The sequence below is a fragment of the Hylobates moloch genome, unplaced genomic scaffold (genome assembly GCF_009828535.3).
Source record: "Hylobates moloch isolate HMO894 unplaced genomic scaffold, HMol_V3 SCAFFOLD_6, whole genome shotgun sequence".
In the NCBI taxonomy this organism is placed as follows: Eukaryota; Metazoa; Chordata; class Mammalia; order Primates; family Hylobatidae; genus Hylobates; species Hylobates moloch.
Window position 1 is genome coordinate 5,980,830 of NW_026652281.1, and position 14,334 is coordinate 5,995,163.

A 14,334-nucleotide genomic window follows, 5' to 3' on the forward strand; every position below is an offset into this window, starting at 1 on the left:
GGTGAAACCCTGTGTCTACTAAAAATACAAAGATCAGCCGGGCGTGGTGGCAGGCGCCTGTAATCCCAGCTACTGGGGAGGCTGAGGCAGGAAAATCCCTTGACGGGTGCCTGTAATCCCAGCTACTTCAGAGGCTGAGGCAGGAGAATTGCTTGAACCTAGGAGGCAGAGGTTGCAGTGAGCCAAGATCACATCAGTACATTCCAGCCTAGGCCACAGTGCGAGACTGTCTCAAACAAAACAAACAAAAACAAATTATTCAGTGTCCTCCAGGCCTGCCCCCACCCGAGGCTCCACGGGCTTCAGTTCAGACTGCACTTTTCTGTGCTGGTTCCTAGCGTGAAAGAGAAGGTCACTCAGTGTGCCCGGGAAATGCACTCAGGCCCCTCCCTGCTTCCTGCCTGCAAGTCTGGACTCAGCCAGGCAGGTGTCTACAGAAAAAAGGCTGGCCACTGATGCGTGCTGGATGAGAGTAGCATGGTCTGGGCTCCACACAGCCCCCAATTTGGGAGCGCCCCTGAAGGCAGGTGCTGAATGAAAAACAGCCCCAGCTTGCTTGTTCTCAGCACTAACCAGCTGTTCCCCAAAACCACTTCTGCCAGGCACCAGCCTGCAGTATGAGGGGTGGTCCCGGTACATTCAGCATGTTTTTCTGGGTCTTCTGCAGCCAGGCCTCTGGCCGCCGTCCCTGCCTGGTGCCCCTTTGCCTTCCCCGCCTTGAAGGCCACTAGGACTGGCCTGTGATTCACCAGGCCCTGGGTCTCTGTGGAGCAGCCACGCCCTTGTGCAGCTGTCGCCTCCCTTGCCCCACACTCCCCAGCAGTGGTGTCGGTGGTCCCCTCCAAAAGCCTTGGTCTAGAAAGGCTGAGGCCAGGGATGGTGAGGAGGGGGTGGAAATGCAGGGTCCTTAGGCCCCCCGCCCCAGGAGATCTGCATGACCACAGGGGCCTTGTGACCCCCACACACAGTCAGACTCAGCTGCCCAAGAGCAGGCTGGCTTGGCGGCTTTCTGGCCCAGGCTGGCTACCAGCAAGTAGCAGCTTCAGAGCCGTGAACTCAGGAATGGTTCCGGAACTCAGGAACTTCAGATCTGCGTGGTCTGTCCTGGGTGACCCCTTCAGGAACATGAAAGCTCAGGGTAAGGCTGAGTGACTGCCCTGCCCCACCCATCCCAGGCCGGGGAGCCAACACTGTCTCCACTGTGCTCTCGGCCCCACGCTCTTACCCGGAGAAGAGGCGACAAGGAAGTCGCTGTCCCTGTCTCCGCGGGAAGTGAGTGGTGCAGCATCTCTTTGGCAGGTGGGGGGCATCAGTGGCTGGCCAGAGGCGTCCTCATCGCTGAGTTCCTGGATCAGGGGCCTTGGGGACTTGATGTCTTGTTTTTGGATTTCCCAGGCCCTCTTAGCTTCTTTTTTAAAGATGTCTGTGAAGGGCACCCGAGCCTTCTTCGAGGCGTCTTTAGAGACTGCAAATATATTTGACGGAGTGTCTGTGGGCAGGATTTCCAGCACAGGGAGTGACATGTGGTCCAGTTCAGGGTCACTGTCATCACTCAAGCTCGAGATGACCTCAATCTTCGGAAGGCACATACTCTATTTACAGAAGAAAAGATGTGTTTGAAAGTTTCTGTTTTCACAACAGAATCGCTCTACAATGCACCGTGCCAGTTCTGCTTTTTTACCCAATGTCACAAACTATTCTGTTGCCACATCCAAGAAAGGCCCAAGGGAACACAGGACTCTGAAAGTTAGGCCTGGGGGTGGCCACTCCCTGGGCACAGCTCATGTCTATGCCCTTCTCTCTGGCCTCTGCTCCCCCAGCCACTCCTGGTACCTGAGAGGGCACACCCGTGAGCCCTGGGCTCTGCTTGCCATGCCCCTGAACCCGGCTTCCTTCACAGACTCTCTAGGACTTAGCTCCTTGGACAGCAGCCCCCTCACAGTAACTGTGTCTGTTTTCTTTGCTGCTGAGCTCATGCACAGAGATGATGGCTGATGCCTCCTTCTCCCTCAGGGTATGGGTCTGGTACGTGTGGGCTCCTGATAATGCCACTAATGGCCTCTGGGCGGACGAGGGTCACGTCACTCTGAGAGAATTCCCCATTGTGCCTCACGGACTCACCCCTTTCTTTCCTCTCCTGTTTTCATTTCCTTCCCTCTACCTGTAGCTATATTCAGACAGACACTCATAGGACGGCCATAGAGATACATCTTAATGACAGAAAGTACTTTCAGGTGACTATGCACTGTACTCAGCTGTTACAAACCAGCAATAGATTCTCAAGTGGTTAATCAGAAAATCTTGAAGAAATGAACAAGAACAAATAGCATTTCCTTCAGCAAGCTGAAAATATGGGAGATGTGGGCTGGGTGCGGTGGCTCACGCCTGTGATCCCAGCACTTTGGGAGGCTGAGGCAGGTGGATCACTTGAGGTCAGGAGTTTGAGACCAGCCTGGCCAACGTGGTGAAGCCCCATCTCTACTAAAAATACAAAAATTAGCTGGGCGTGGTGGCACATGCCTATAATCCCAGCTACTTGGGAGGCTGAGACAGGAGAGTTGCTTGAACCCAGGAGGTGGAGGTTGCAGTGAGCCAAGAACACACTGTTGCACTCCAGCCTGGGTGACAGAGCCAGACTCTCCCTGAAAAAAAAAAAAAAAGAAAAAGAAAAAGAGAATATGGGGGATTCAATGCTTTATGCACAGGGAACATTTTACTTTCAAGTTTAGGAGAGAGGCTGTAAATGACAAGAATGAAGGTGGAATTAAGCTGACTGTGGGAAAATGGTCACTAATGACCTTAACCTTGTCTTCCAGAGCTGTGCCTGCTTCATCATCATCTTCCAAGTCAGGTAGGTCCTGAAAGAGCAAGTGAGCCGTATATCACCAGGGAGGCGCGCTCGCTGTCAACGTTCTGATGGGCATGATAAAGGCAAACACGCAGTCAACCCAGCCTTAGTTACAGTTACTCAAATCACTCAGGTGACTCCCCTGCCCGTTCCCCACCAAAAGGAACTCTAGATACACACAAAGCAAGCATTGCCACCTCAGGCGTCTGGATCTAATAAATGAAAGGGAACTTGCAAGGTGTGACATGTTTAAAGAATTTCCACCTTTTTTCTGCTTTTTTATGGAGACACAGCCAGTTCATCTTGGGGGAAATAATGGGACCCAAACCAAATGCACCTCTGTACAAACTAGTCTGAAAATTCTATGTGGCATAAAAGTAATATATTTTGTACCTCCCCAAAACTGGTAGGACTTTTTTGTTTTGTATTGTAGGTGTTTGTTTGCTTTCTTTGTCCAAACGACCAGTGCGTGGTTGGGCAGGCAGCATAGTGCACGGTTGGATGCAAGAACTGGAGCCACGGTGCCTGGGTTGTTACTCCCCCACCACCATTTTCTAGCTGTGTGGCTTTGGGCAAGTTGCCTAACCTCTCTGTTTCTCATTTTCCTCATCTGGGAAACTGGGATGATAATAGTAATGTACCGCTTAGAGTTGTAGGAAGGGTTACATCAATCAATACAAGTCATGCTTAGAATGGTGTCACACATATAATAAGAAACCAATTAATATTAGCTATTAGTGTTGTAGTTATCTATACGGTCAGTTCTCAAATGTGAGAGATAAATTGCCCAATTACGTTTCTTTCTCTTTCTTTTTCTTGAGACAGAGTCTTGCTGTGTTACCCAGGCTGGAGTGCAGTGGTGAGATCTTGGCTCACTGCAACCTCCGCCTCCCGGGTTCAAGCAGTTCTCCTGCCTCAGCCTCCTGAGTAGCTGGGATTATAGGCACCTGCCACCACACCCAGCTAATTTTATTTTTTTTATTTGTTTATATTTTTAGTAGGGATGGGGTTTCACCATGTTGGCCAGGCTGGTCTCAAACTCCTGACTTTATGTGATGCACCCACCTTGGGCTCCCAAAGTGCTGGGATTTCAGGTGTAAACCACCACACCTGGCCTTTGTTTCTTTTTTTACATAGCTCCAGAAAACTGGAAACCCACTATGAATTCTGACCGTGATCACTTTAACTCTTTTTTTTTTTTTTTTTGAGATGGAGTCTCGCTCTGTCACCAAGGTTGGAGTGCAGTGGCATGATCTCAGCTCACTGCAAGCTCCGCCTCCCGAGTTCCCACCATTCTCCTGCCTCAGTCTCCCGAGTAGCTGGGACTACAGGCGCCTGTCACCACGCCCGGCTAATTTTTTTCTATTTTTAGTAGAGACGAGTTTTCACCATGTTAGCCAGGTTGGTCTCGATCTCCTGACCTCGTGATCCACCCACCTCGGCCTCCCAAAGTGCTGGGATTACAGGCGTAAGCCACTGTGCCTGGCTGATCACTTTAACTCCTACTGGGCCATGTGAAATTCTGAAGTTTGGACATTAGAAACACCAGTTTAGAAGAAGTTTAGCAAGAAAGTGGACAGGGGGCCACCTCTCCAAGGTATGAGGTCAGAGGTACCCAGAAATGCCTCTCCTATTCGTGCCCCATCAAAGGACAGTTCTTGGGGGGTTGTGACACAATGTGTGAATTCCCATGGTACCATTCTTGTGGGCCTAAGCATTTGAGACTGTCATCAAAATGGGAAGAGCTTCAGGGAAGAGTGACAGGCAAGGCTGCGATCAAACATTCACCCAAGGGGATGGGACACACCTCCATGAGCCAGAAGGCCAGTGAGAGCCTGAGCTACCTGCTGGGCGGTGTCCAAGGAGGAGGGAAAAGATACAATGTATAATGATACAATGTAACTGATGATACAATGTAACTCTCACCACAAATTTGGATAAGGCAACTAGTCAGAACTGCTTAGCAAGATAGCTTCTTTGGCAAAAACGAATCAAGTTTGGTAGACATGGTTCAAGGGTAGCGATTTGGGTCAGGGCTCCCCAAACTTGAGCATGCATGTGCACGAATCACCTAGGGAAGTGCATTAAAGTTGGATTCTGATCAGTGGGCCTGGGGTGAGGACTGGGAGTCTGCATTTCTAACCAGTGCCCCAGCAATGCCAGGCCTGCCAGCCCAAGGACCACACGTGGGGTATCAAGGGTCTCCAAAGTTTGCATCTGATTACCTATTTTACTAACAGTAAAACTGATACTTATCTCCAAGATTAAATACTTCACGTACATCAATGCAGAATGTCTCCTTTGTCTCCAGTCTAATGGTTTCTAAATCTCCCGTTCTCATTCCATCAAGTTCCGTAACGAATACACCCTCAGTGGCCGCAGCCTGGGGAGTCGGCTCTAAAGAGCGACAACAAGTCTTGCAGTTAGTTTAACACACAGCCGGCAGATGGACGAGCCTACGGTGAAGATGGGCTCCCAAGGGCCGGGCTCAGTGTCTCACGCCTATAATCCCAACACTTTGGGGGGCCAAGGTGGGCGGATCACGAGGTCAGAAGTTCGAGTCCAGCCCGGCCAACACAGTGAAACCCCCCGTCTCTATTAAAAATGCAAAAATTAGCCAGGTGTGGTGGCGGGCACCTGTAGTCCCAGCTACTTGGGAGGCTGAGGCAGGAGAATCCCTTGAACCCGGGAGGGGGAGGTTGCAATGAGCCAAGATTGCATCACTGCACTCCAGCCTGGGTGACAGAGTGAGACTCCATCTCAAAAACAAAAAACAACAACAACAACAACAAAAGACAAAAACCCTCTTCAGGGCCCAAAGGCCAGCCTCCATGACAAACGCTGCAGCTCAAGGCAGGCTTCTGTCTGCTGGAAAAAGAACGTAATGGCTGCCCCTTTCTGTAATCTGGAGGCGAATCCCATGAGATGAAGAGCACCGGCCAGGAGTCAAAGCAGCAGCTGCAGGAATCTTGGAAACGGCAGCCGACTGCAGGGTGACAAGGGATGCCAGCAGGGGCGACCAGCTCAGAGACGGAGGGGCAGGCTTCACAGCCCACCACCTGCCTGTCCCTCAGCCAGGCACACGCCCCTCCTGCTGCACCAGGTTCAGGGCTTGTGCAGTTTCATAACTGCAAGATCGCCTGAGGACTGTGGAATCGCGAGAAGCCCCTTCCTCATCCAGGCCCCTTTTCCTTTTTATTTACTTATTTTTATTTTGTTGATATAGGGTCTCACTCTGTCACACCGGCTGGAGTACAGTGGTGCGATCTCAGCTCACTGCAGCCTCGACCTCCCCTACCCTACCCCTCCTACCTCAGCTCCCGAGTAGCTGGGACTACAAGTGGTCACCACTATGCCCAGCTAATTTATTGTTCTTTGTAGAGGCTTGGGGGTTGCGGGGAAGGGGGCTTCTCACTATGTTGGCCAGGCTGGTCTCGAACTCCTGGCCTCAAGCAATCTGCCTGCCTCGGCCTCCCACAGTGCTGGGATTACATGTGTGAGCCACCTCGCAGGGCCTGCCCCTACTTTTCCCCCCGGGCTGTATCCTTGGGTCCTGTGCTCTGATCCGTCCATTGCTCTCGGGGCTTCGTTTACGTCAGAGATGAATGGCCTACCTTTCACCACTAAAAAGTTACCGTTTCGCCATGTCAATACATACTGGATTTTGATGACTTAATTTTTGAAAAAAGTAAAATAGCTCGTTGAAAACTTTTATATTGATTCCATGTTAACATGATTATATTTTTTATATATTGCGTTAAATCAAATATGTAATTAATAGTTTTACTGTTTCTTTTTACTTTTTAATTTTTAATTAATTAATTAATTAATTTTTTTGAGGGAGGGTCTCACTCTGTCACCCAGGCTGGAGTGCAGTGGCGCAATCTTGGCTCACTGCAGCCTCAACCTCTGGGGCTCAAGCAATCCTCTTGCCTCAGCCTCCTGAGTAGCTGGGATTACAGGGGCACACCACCATTCCCAGTTAATTTTTGTAGTTTTCGTAGAGATGAGGTGTCACTATGTTTCCGAGTCTGGTCTGAAACTCCTGGCCTCAATCAGTCCGTCCTTCCGCCTTGGCCTCCCAAATTTCCTTTTACTTTTTTAAATAGAGCTATTAGAGAATCTAGTAGTGGCTCCTGTTCCATTTCTGTTGGGCAGCCCTGTTCCAGATAACAAGATAACTAGTGTCCATTATCTTCTAGAAACAGCAATACAGAAGAAGTGAAACTCAGGCCCCAGGTCCCAGAGACGCGAGTCAAAGGCTGGGGCTCCCTGAGATGCGTGTGTGTCTGTGTGTGTCTCCGCTCACATTACCTTCCCTGGCAGCTCCCAGGGGCGGCGGTGGCGGGGCCTCAGCTGGCAGGGTCCCCTCTGGCTCTCCACCTCCATCCTCTCCTTTAACCTCCACAGGCAGCTGCAGTAGCAGGGTCTCAGCTGGCAGGGTCCCCTCTGGCTCTCCACCTCCATCCTCTCCTTGAGCCTCTACAGGCAGTGACAGTAGCAGGGTCTCAGCTGGGAGGGTCCCCTCCGGCTCTTGATCTCCACCCTGTCCTTTAACCTCCACAGGTGGCGGGGGTGGTGGGACCTCCGCTGGGAGGGTCCCCTCTGGCTCTCCACCTCCATCCTCTCCTTGAGCCTCCACAGGCGGCTCCTCTCCACTTGGCTTTTCCGGGTAGAACTCGTCCTTGGCCTCAAAGCTTTCCTTAACAAATAGCTCCATCTTCTGCCTTGTTTCTCTGTCCCTGGGAGCCTCCTCCTTGCCTTCCGCACTGGCGGGCACGTTCTCACCATCATCTGAAGATGTCATCTCCCCTAATGGCAGAAAAAGCAAAGGTGAATGTGGGAGTGTCCTGGGAGGACAAGGGTGTTTGTGCATACATCAAGGGCTCACAGCAAACTTCTGAGACCAGGGAAAAGGTCAAGAACACAGTTTAAAAAGTGTCCTTGAGGGGCTGGGCACGGTGGCTCGCACCTGTAATCCCAGCACTTTGGGAGGCCAAGGAGGGTGGATCACTTGAGGCCAGTTCAAAACCAGGCTGGCCAACATGACAAAACCCCATCTCCGCTAAAAATACAAAAAATTAGCCAGATGTGGTGGCACGTGACTGTAGTCCCAGCTACTCAAGAGACTGAGGCAGGAGAATCGCTTGAACCTGGGAGATGGAGGCTGCAGTGGGCCAAGATCACACCACTGCACTCCAGCATGGGAGATAGAGCGAGACTCTGTCTCCAAAAAAAAAAGTAAATACATAAGGAACATAGTTTAAAAAGTGTTCTTGAGGGGCTGGGCATGGTAGCTCATGCTTGTAATCCCAGCATTTTGGGAGGCCCAGGCAGGTGGATCATTTGATGTCAGGAGTTCAAGACCAGCCTGACAAACATGGTGAAACCTCACCTCTACTAAAAAAAAAAAAAAATACAAAAAAAAAAAAAATAGCTGGGCGGGGTGGTGGCACATGCCTATAATCCCAGCTACTAGAGAGACCGAGGCAGGAGAAGCGCTTGAACCCAGGAGACAGAGGTTGCAGTGAGTCACTGCATTCCAGTCTGGGTGACGGAGTGAGACTCTGTCTAAAAAAAAAAAAAGAATTATCCTTGAGGGATGTTCATTAGTGTTATTTATAATGGATAATAATGGGAGCCAAATGCCCACGGAAGGCACTGCCGAGCACAGCCCTTTAATGGAACAAGTCACAGCCATCAAGAAAACAACGCAGGAAGTTCTTAGGAGATGCACGCTGAAGCACTGGGGGTTTAAGGGCTGTGACGTTTGCCTTTATCTTCAAATGGTTCAGGGGAAAAGCAAAGTGTGTGTGTGTGTGTGTGGTGTGTGTGTGTGTGTGTGTGTGGCAAATGTGTAGCAAATTATGAAAAACCACAGAATCTATTAAGAAATGCAGACATACGGCTATCCGTTTTACTATTCTTTCAGCTTTTCTGAAAATTTTTAACATTTCAAAACAAAAAGTTGGGAAAAGACAAAATATATGTAGTAAGAAAAAGTCTATTGTATGGAAAACAGTTATAGTATGCTAATTCAAAAGACTAGACAGGAAGCAACATATTTCTGCCACTTTTATATAAAAATGCATGTGTGGCCAGGTGCAGTGGCTCACGTCTGTAATCCCAGCACTTTGGGAGGCCGAGGCGGGAGGATTCCTTGAGGCCAGGAGTTCAAGACCAGCTTGGCCAACATAGCAAGGCCCTGTCTCTACAAGAAAAAATAAAAATATTAGTCAAAGATGTTCACGCCTTAATCTTAGAATATGAATATGTTACCTTACACAGACAAAGGGACTGTGCAGATGTGATTAGGATCTAGAAATCTGAGATCAGGAAATTGTCCTGGGTTATCCAGGCAGGCTCAAAAGAATCACAAGAGCCCTCAGAATAGGGAGGCAGGAGCGTCAGAGCCAGAACGAGGCTGGAAGATGCCACACTGCTGGCGTGGAAGTTGGAAGAAGGGGCTATGAGCCAGGAAACGCAGGCGGCCTCTAGGAGGTGAGAAAGGAAAGGAAGCGGGTTCTCCCCTGGACCCCCCAGAAGGAGCACAACCCTGAGACACCTCGATTTTAGCTTACTGAAACCCATTTTGGGCTTCTGACCCACAGAACTGCAATAAGGAACAGATTTGTGTTTTTTTGTTTTTTGTTTTTTTGAAATGGAGTTTCGCTCTTGGCGCCCAGGCTGGAGTGCGATGGCGCAATCTCGGCTCGCCGCAACCTCTGCCTCCTAGGTTCAAGCAACTCTCCTGCCTCAGCCTCCCAAGCAGCTGGGATTATAGGCATGTGCCACCATGCCCAGCTAATTTTTTCTATTTTTAGTAGAGACGGGGTTTCTCCATGTTGTTCAGGCTGGTCTCCAACTCCTTACCTCAGGTGATCCACCCCCCTCAGCAGCCCAAAGTGCTGGGATTACAGGCGTGAGCCACCGCGCCCAGCCAGATTTGTATTCTTTTAAGCCACTAATTTTGTGGTAATTTGTTGTGGCAGCTGTGAAATTACAAGATCCATAGATCTCTGAAACAGAGCTTCTAAAACCCCTGTAGATGGGGTGCTAGGAGGCTCTTCTGTTCTAAGATTTGGTCTTCAACCCCAGTTCCTGCCACAGAGGTCCTAAGACCTTCTTCCGGAGTGACAGGCACATCTTCTGTTCGAATGGGGCGGCTCTTGGGGGTGGGGTGGCTTCTGGAGCAGAGAGACCAAGCCATGATGAGAGGCTTGGAGCTTTCAGCCCCACCCTCGTCCTTCAGAGAGGGCCGAGGGGCTGGAAATGCAGTTAATCACCCATCATGGCCACGTGCTGAAGCTTCCGGAAAACCCCCTGAACTGTGGGGTTCAGAGAGCTTCCAAGTTGCTGAACACTGGAGGTACCTGGAGTGGGCTGTGGCCAGAGAGGGTATGAAGCTCTGCCCCTTCCCACAGACCCTTCCGTAAGCTCCACTTCATCTTGCTATTCATCTGCATCCCTTATTTTATCCTTTATTAATATAATAACCTAGAAAATATAAGTATTCTCTGGAGTTCTGTGAGCCATCATAGCAAATTATCAAACCCAAAGAGAGGGTCATGGGAACCCTAATTTTATAGCCATTTTGTTAGAAGTCCAGGCGACACCCTGAGACTCGCTGTTGGCATTGGAAGTGGAGAGCAATCTTGCAGGACTGTTGCCCATCACTTGTGGGGTTAGTGTCAGGATGGAAATGAATTGTAGGACACCCGGCTGGTGTCAGACAATTGGTGGGTGTGGGGACACCCTGCACATTTCGTGACCACAAGTGTGCTTGAGTGTTGAGAGTGTGGTAGAAGAAAACAACCTATTTGAGTCTTCCTACTTTCAGCAGCCGCAGAAAACTAATACATCATTTATTTTGAAAAACTGTTTCAATCAGTAAAAGTGGTTTGAAACAGCTCATCACTGTTCGAGGTTCTTGCTGGTGCTGGCAGGTGGGTGAGGCCAAGTGCAGATGGATCTGCAGGTTGTGAGGAAATGGTTTTAAAAAAAATCCCTGGCCAGGTGCAGCAGCTCCCACCTATAATCCCAGCACTTTGGGAAGCCAAGGTGGGTGGAGCACTTGAGCCCAGGAGTTTGAGACCAGCCTGGGCAACATAGTAAGACTCCATCTCTACAGAAAAAAATTTTTTTAAATTAGCTAAGCATGCTGGTGCACACCTGTAGTCCCAGCCACTTAGGAAGCTGAGGTGAGAGGATCACCTAAGTTGGAGGCTGCAGTGAGCCAAGACTGTGCCACTGCACTCTAGCCTGGGCAACACAGTAAGGTCCTGTCCCCAGCAAAAAAAAAAAAAGAAAAAAGAAAATCCAAGGCTGGGCACAGTGGCTCACGCCTGTAATCCCAGCACTTTGGGAAGCCAAGGCAGGCAGATCACTTGAAGCCAGGAGTTCGAGACGAGCCTGGACAACATGGTGAAACCCCATCTCTACTAAAAATACAAAAATTAGCCAGGCATGGTGGCGCATGCCTGTAATCCCAGCTCTGGGGAGGCTGAGGCACGAGAATTGCTTGAACCCAGGAGACAGAAGTTGCAGTGAGCCAAGATCATGCTGCTGCACTCCAACCTCGCAACCTCAGCGACAGAGCGAGACTCTGTCTAAAAAAAAAAAAAAAATTCCCAAGATTAAAGACTGGGTTTGACAGCTTAGACTCACCTAATCTCAAAGGAACTCCGGGGCTGTTGTCACTGGCTGAGCACATACCTCTCTCTTGACTGTCTCTCTGTCTTTTCCTCTCCTCTGCCCGCCGCTTGATCATGGCCAAGGCTTCAATGCTGTCCGTGATCTTCTTCCGCTCCCTGCTCTCCCACTGCTGTCTCTCCTCCTTTTCAGCGGCGTACCCTCCCCTAGCCCAGGCCTCCGCACAAGCTCTGTTTAAAAAAACAAAGAAACATAAACAGGGGAGGTGAACTGCAAACATACACTGTCTGATCAACTTGCTCATTTTCTTCAAAATCAAAGCAAAGTGAGCATCAGACATGTGACTGCAAGGATAAAAGTTCCACATGTCAATTTTATTATTTCCGGTGGAATGGTCTGCACAACCTTCTTAGATATGGCACCAAAAGCACAAGTGACAAGAGGAAAAACGGAGAAATTGGACTCCATCAAAATTAAAAATGTTTGTCATGCAAAGGATACCATAAATAAAGTATTATTTAAAAAAACCAGCAGGGCACAGTGGCTCATGCCTGTAATCCTAGCACTTTGGAGGCCAAAGTGGGAGGATCACTTGAGCCCAGGAGTTCAAGATCACCCTGGGCAACATAGTGAAACCCTGTCTCTACCAAAAAAAAGTAAAAAGACAACTCAAAGAATGTGAGAAGATACTGCAAATCATACATTTGATAAGGGTCTTGTACCTGGAAAATATAAATAAGCCTCAACTCATTAATAAAAAGATGACACAATTTCAAAATGAGCAAACTTTTAAAAAATGAAAAGGCAGGCTACAGACTGGGAGAAAATATTTGCAAAAAAAGATAACTGGGAAAGGGCTTGGATCCAAAACATACAAAGAACTTTTAAAATTCAAAGATAAGGAAACAACCCAATAAAAAACTGGGCAAACGATCAGGATACCTCACCAAAAAAGATATACAGACGGCAAATAGGCCTGTGAAAAGACGCTCCACATCACGTATCCTCGGGGAAATGCCAATTAGAACAATAAGATAACATGATACGGCTATAAGATGGCTAAAATCCAAAACACTGGCAACGCTGTGCTAATGAGGATGTGGAGTGCCGGGAACGCTCCCTTGTTCCTGGTGGGAATGCGAAATGGTACAGCCACTTTGAAAAATGGTGTGGTGGATTCCTACAGGACTAAAAATACTCTCACCATATGATCCAGCAATTGTGCTCCTAAGTATTTACCCAAATGAGTTGAAGACTTATGTCCACACGCAAACCTGCACATGGATGTTTACAGCAGTTTTATTCTAACTGGCAAAAACTAGAAGTGACCAAGATGTCTTTTAGTAGGTGAATGGATAAACAAACTCTGGCACACCCAGACGGAGGAATATCACTCAGCAATGAAAAGAAACAAGCTGTGAAGCCACACAGAGTCATGGGAGAAGCCTAACTTCCTTGCTAATTGAAAGAAGCCAGTCCATAAAGGCTATATGCTGTATGATTCCAGCTATATGACTTTCTAGATAAGACAAAACCATGGAGACAGCAAAAAGATCAGTGTTGCCAGGAGTTGGGGCTCAGGAGGTAGGAGGGATGAACAAGCAGAGCACAGAGGGTTTGAGGGCAGTAAAACTATTCTGTGAGATACTGTGATGGGGGATACATGACATGATACCTTTGTCCAAACCCATACAATGTGCAACACCAAGTGTGAGCCCTAAAGAAATGATGGACTTCAGTCAATAATAAGGTATCAGCATTGGTTGATCGCTTGTCACAAATGTACCACACGAATGTAAGACGTTACAAACAGGAGAAACAGTGAGGGTAGGTGGTATATGGAAACTCTGTCTACTTTCTGCTCAATTTTTCAGTAAATCTAAAACTGCTCTGAAAATAAAGTCTAGGCCAGGTGCAGTGGCTCATGCCTGTGATCTCAGCACTCTGGGAGGCCAAGGTGGGAAGACTGCTTGAGCCCAGGAGTTCCAGACCAGCCTGAGCAACATGGCAAGACCCCGTCTCTACAAAAAACACAAAAACTAGCCAGGCATGGTGGTGCACACCTGCAGTCCCAGCTACTCAGGAGGCTGAGAGGTGGGAGGGTTGCTTGAGCCCAGGAGGTCAAGGCTGCAGTGAATCATGACTGCACCACTACACTCCAGCCTGGGCGACAGAGCGAAACGCTGTCTCAAAAAAAAAAAAAAAAGAAAAGAAAAGAAAAGAAGCCTATTAATTTTTAAAAAATCAGCAAAGAAACCGAACAGGCATTTCTCCAAAGAAGATATAAAAACTGACAGTAAGTACATGAAACATGCTCAACATCATTATCCACCAGGGAAAAGCAGATGGAAACCACAATGAGACACCACTTCATACCATCCAGGGGATGAGAAATAAGAAGACAGGGCCGGGCACGGTGGCTCACGCCTGTAATCCCAGCACTTTGGGAGGCCTAGGCAGGTGGATCACGAAGTCAAGAGATTGAGACCATCCTGGCCAACATGGTGAAACCCCGTCTCTACTAAAAATAGAAAAATTAGCTGGGCGTGGTGGCAGATGCCTGTAATCCTAGCTACTAGGGAGGCTGAGGCAGGAGAATCGCTTGAACCTGGGAGGCAGAGGTTGCAGTGAGCTGAGATCTCACCACTGCACTCCAGCCTGGGCGACAGGGTGTGACTCTGTCTTAAAAAAAAAAAAGAGAGAGAGAGAGAGAGAGAAAGGCAACCAGAAGTGTTGGTGAGGATATGGGAAAATTGGAACCCTCCTACACTGCTGATGGGGATGTAAAATGGTGCAGCTGCTTTGGAAAACCATGTGGTGTCTCCTCAAAAATT

At 48.8% G+C, this 14,334-nt stretch overlaps 1 protein-coding gene across 5 annotated transcripts in view; it reads right to left on the reverse strand.

Moving 5' to 3' along the window:
• The window catches only part of DNAAF1 (dynein axonemal assembly factor 1), a 32,378-nt gene that overhangs the window by 392 nt on the left and 17,652 nt on the right, over nt 1-14,334 (reverse strand). For 2 of the 5 annotated variants that reach the window (XM_058440433.1, XM_058440436.1), the window contains 5 exons: nt 11,564-11,730; nt 7,163-7,660; nt 5,130-5,245; nt 2,799-2,858; nt 1,226-1,592 (listed from right to left, as the gene is read on the reverse strand). In XM_058440433.1, the coding sequence (XP_058296416.1) occupies nt 1,226-1,592; nt 2,799-2,858; nt 5,130-5,245; nt 7,163-7,660; nt 11,564-11,730 (1,208 nt within the window). Of the gene's footprint in view, nt 1-966; nt 1,116-1,225; nt 1,593-2,798; nt 2,859-5,129; nt 5,246-7,162; nt 7,661-11,563; nt 11,731-14,334 lie in introns of all 5 variants that reach the window. The other 3 variants (XR_009214009.1, XM_058440435.1, XM_058440434.1) reach the window with 3 other exon arrangements.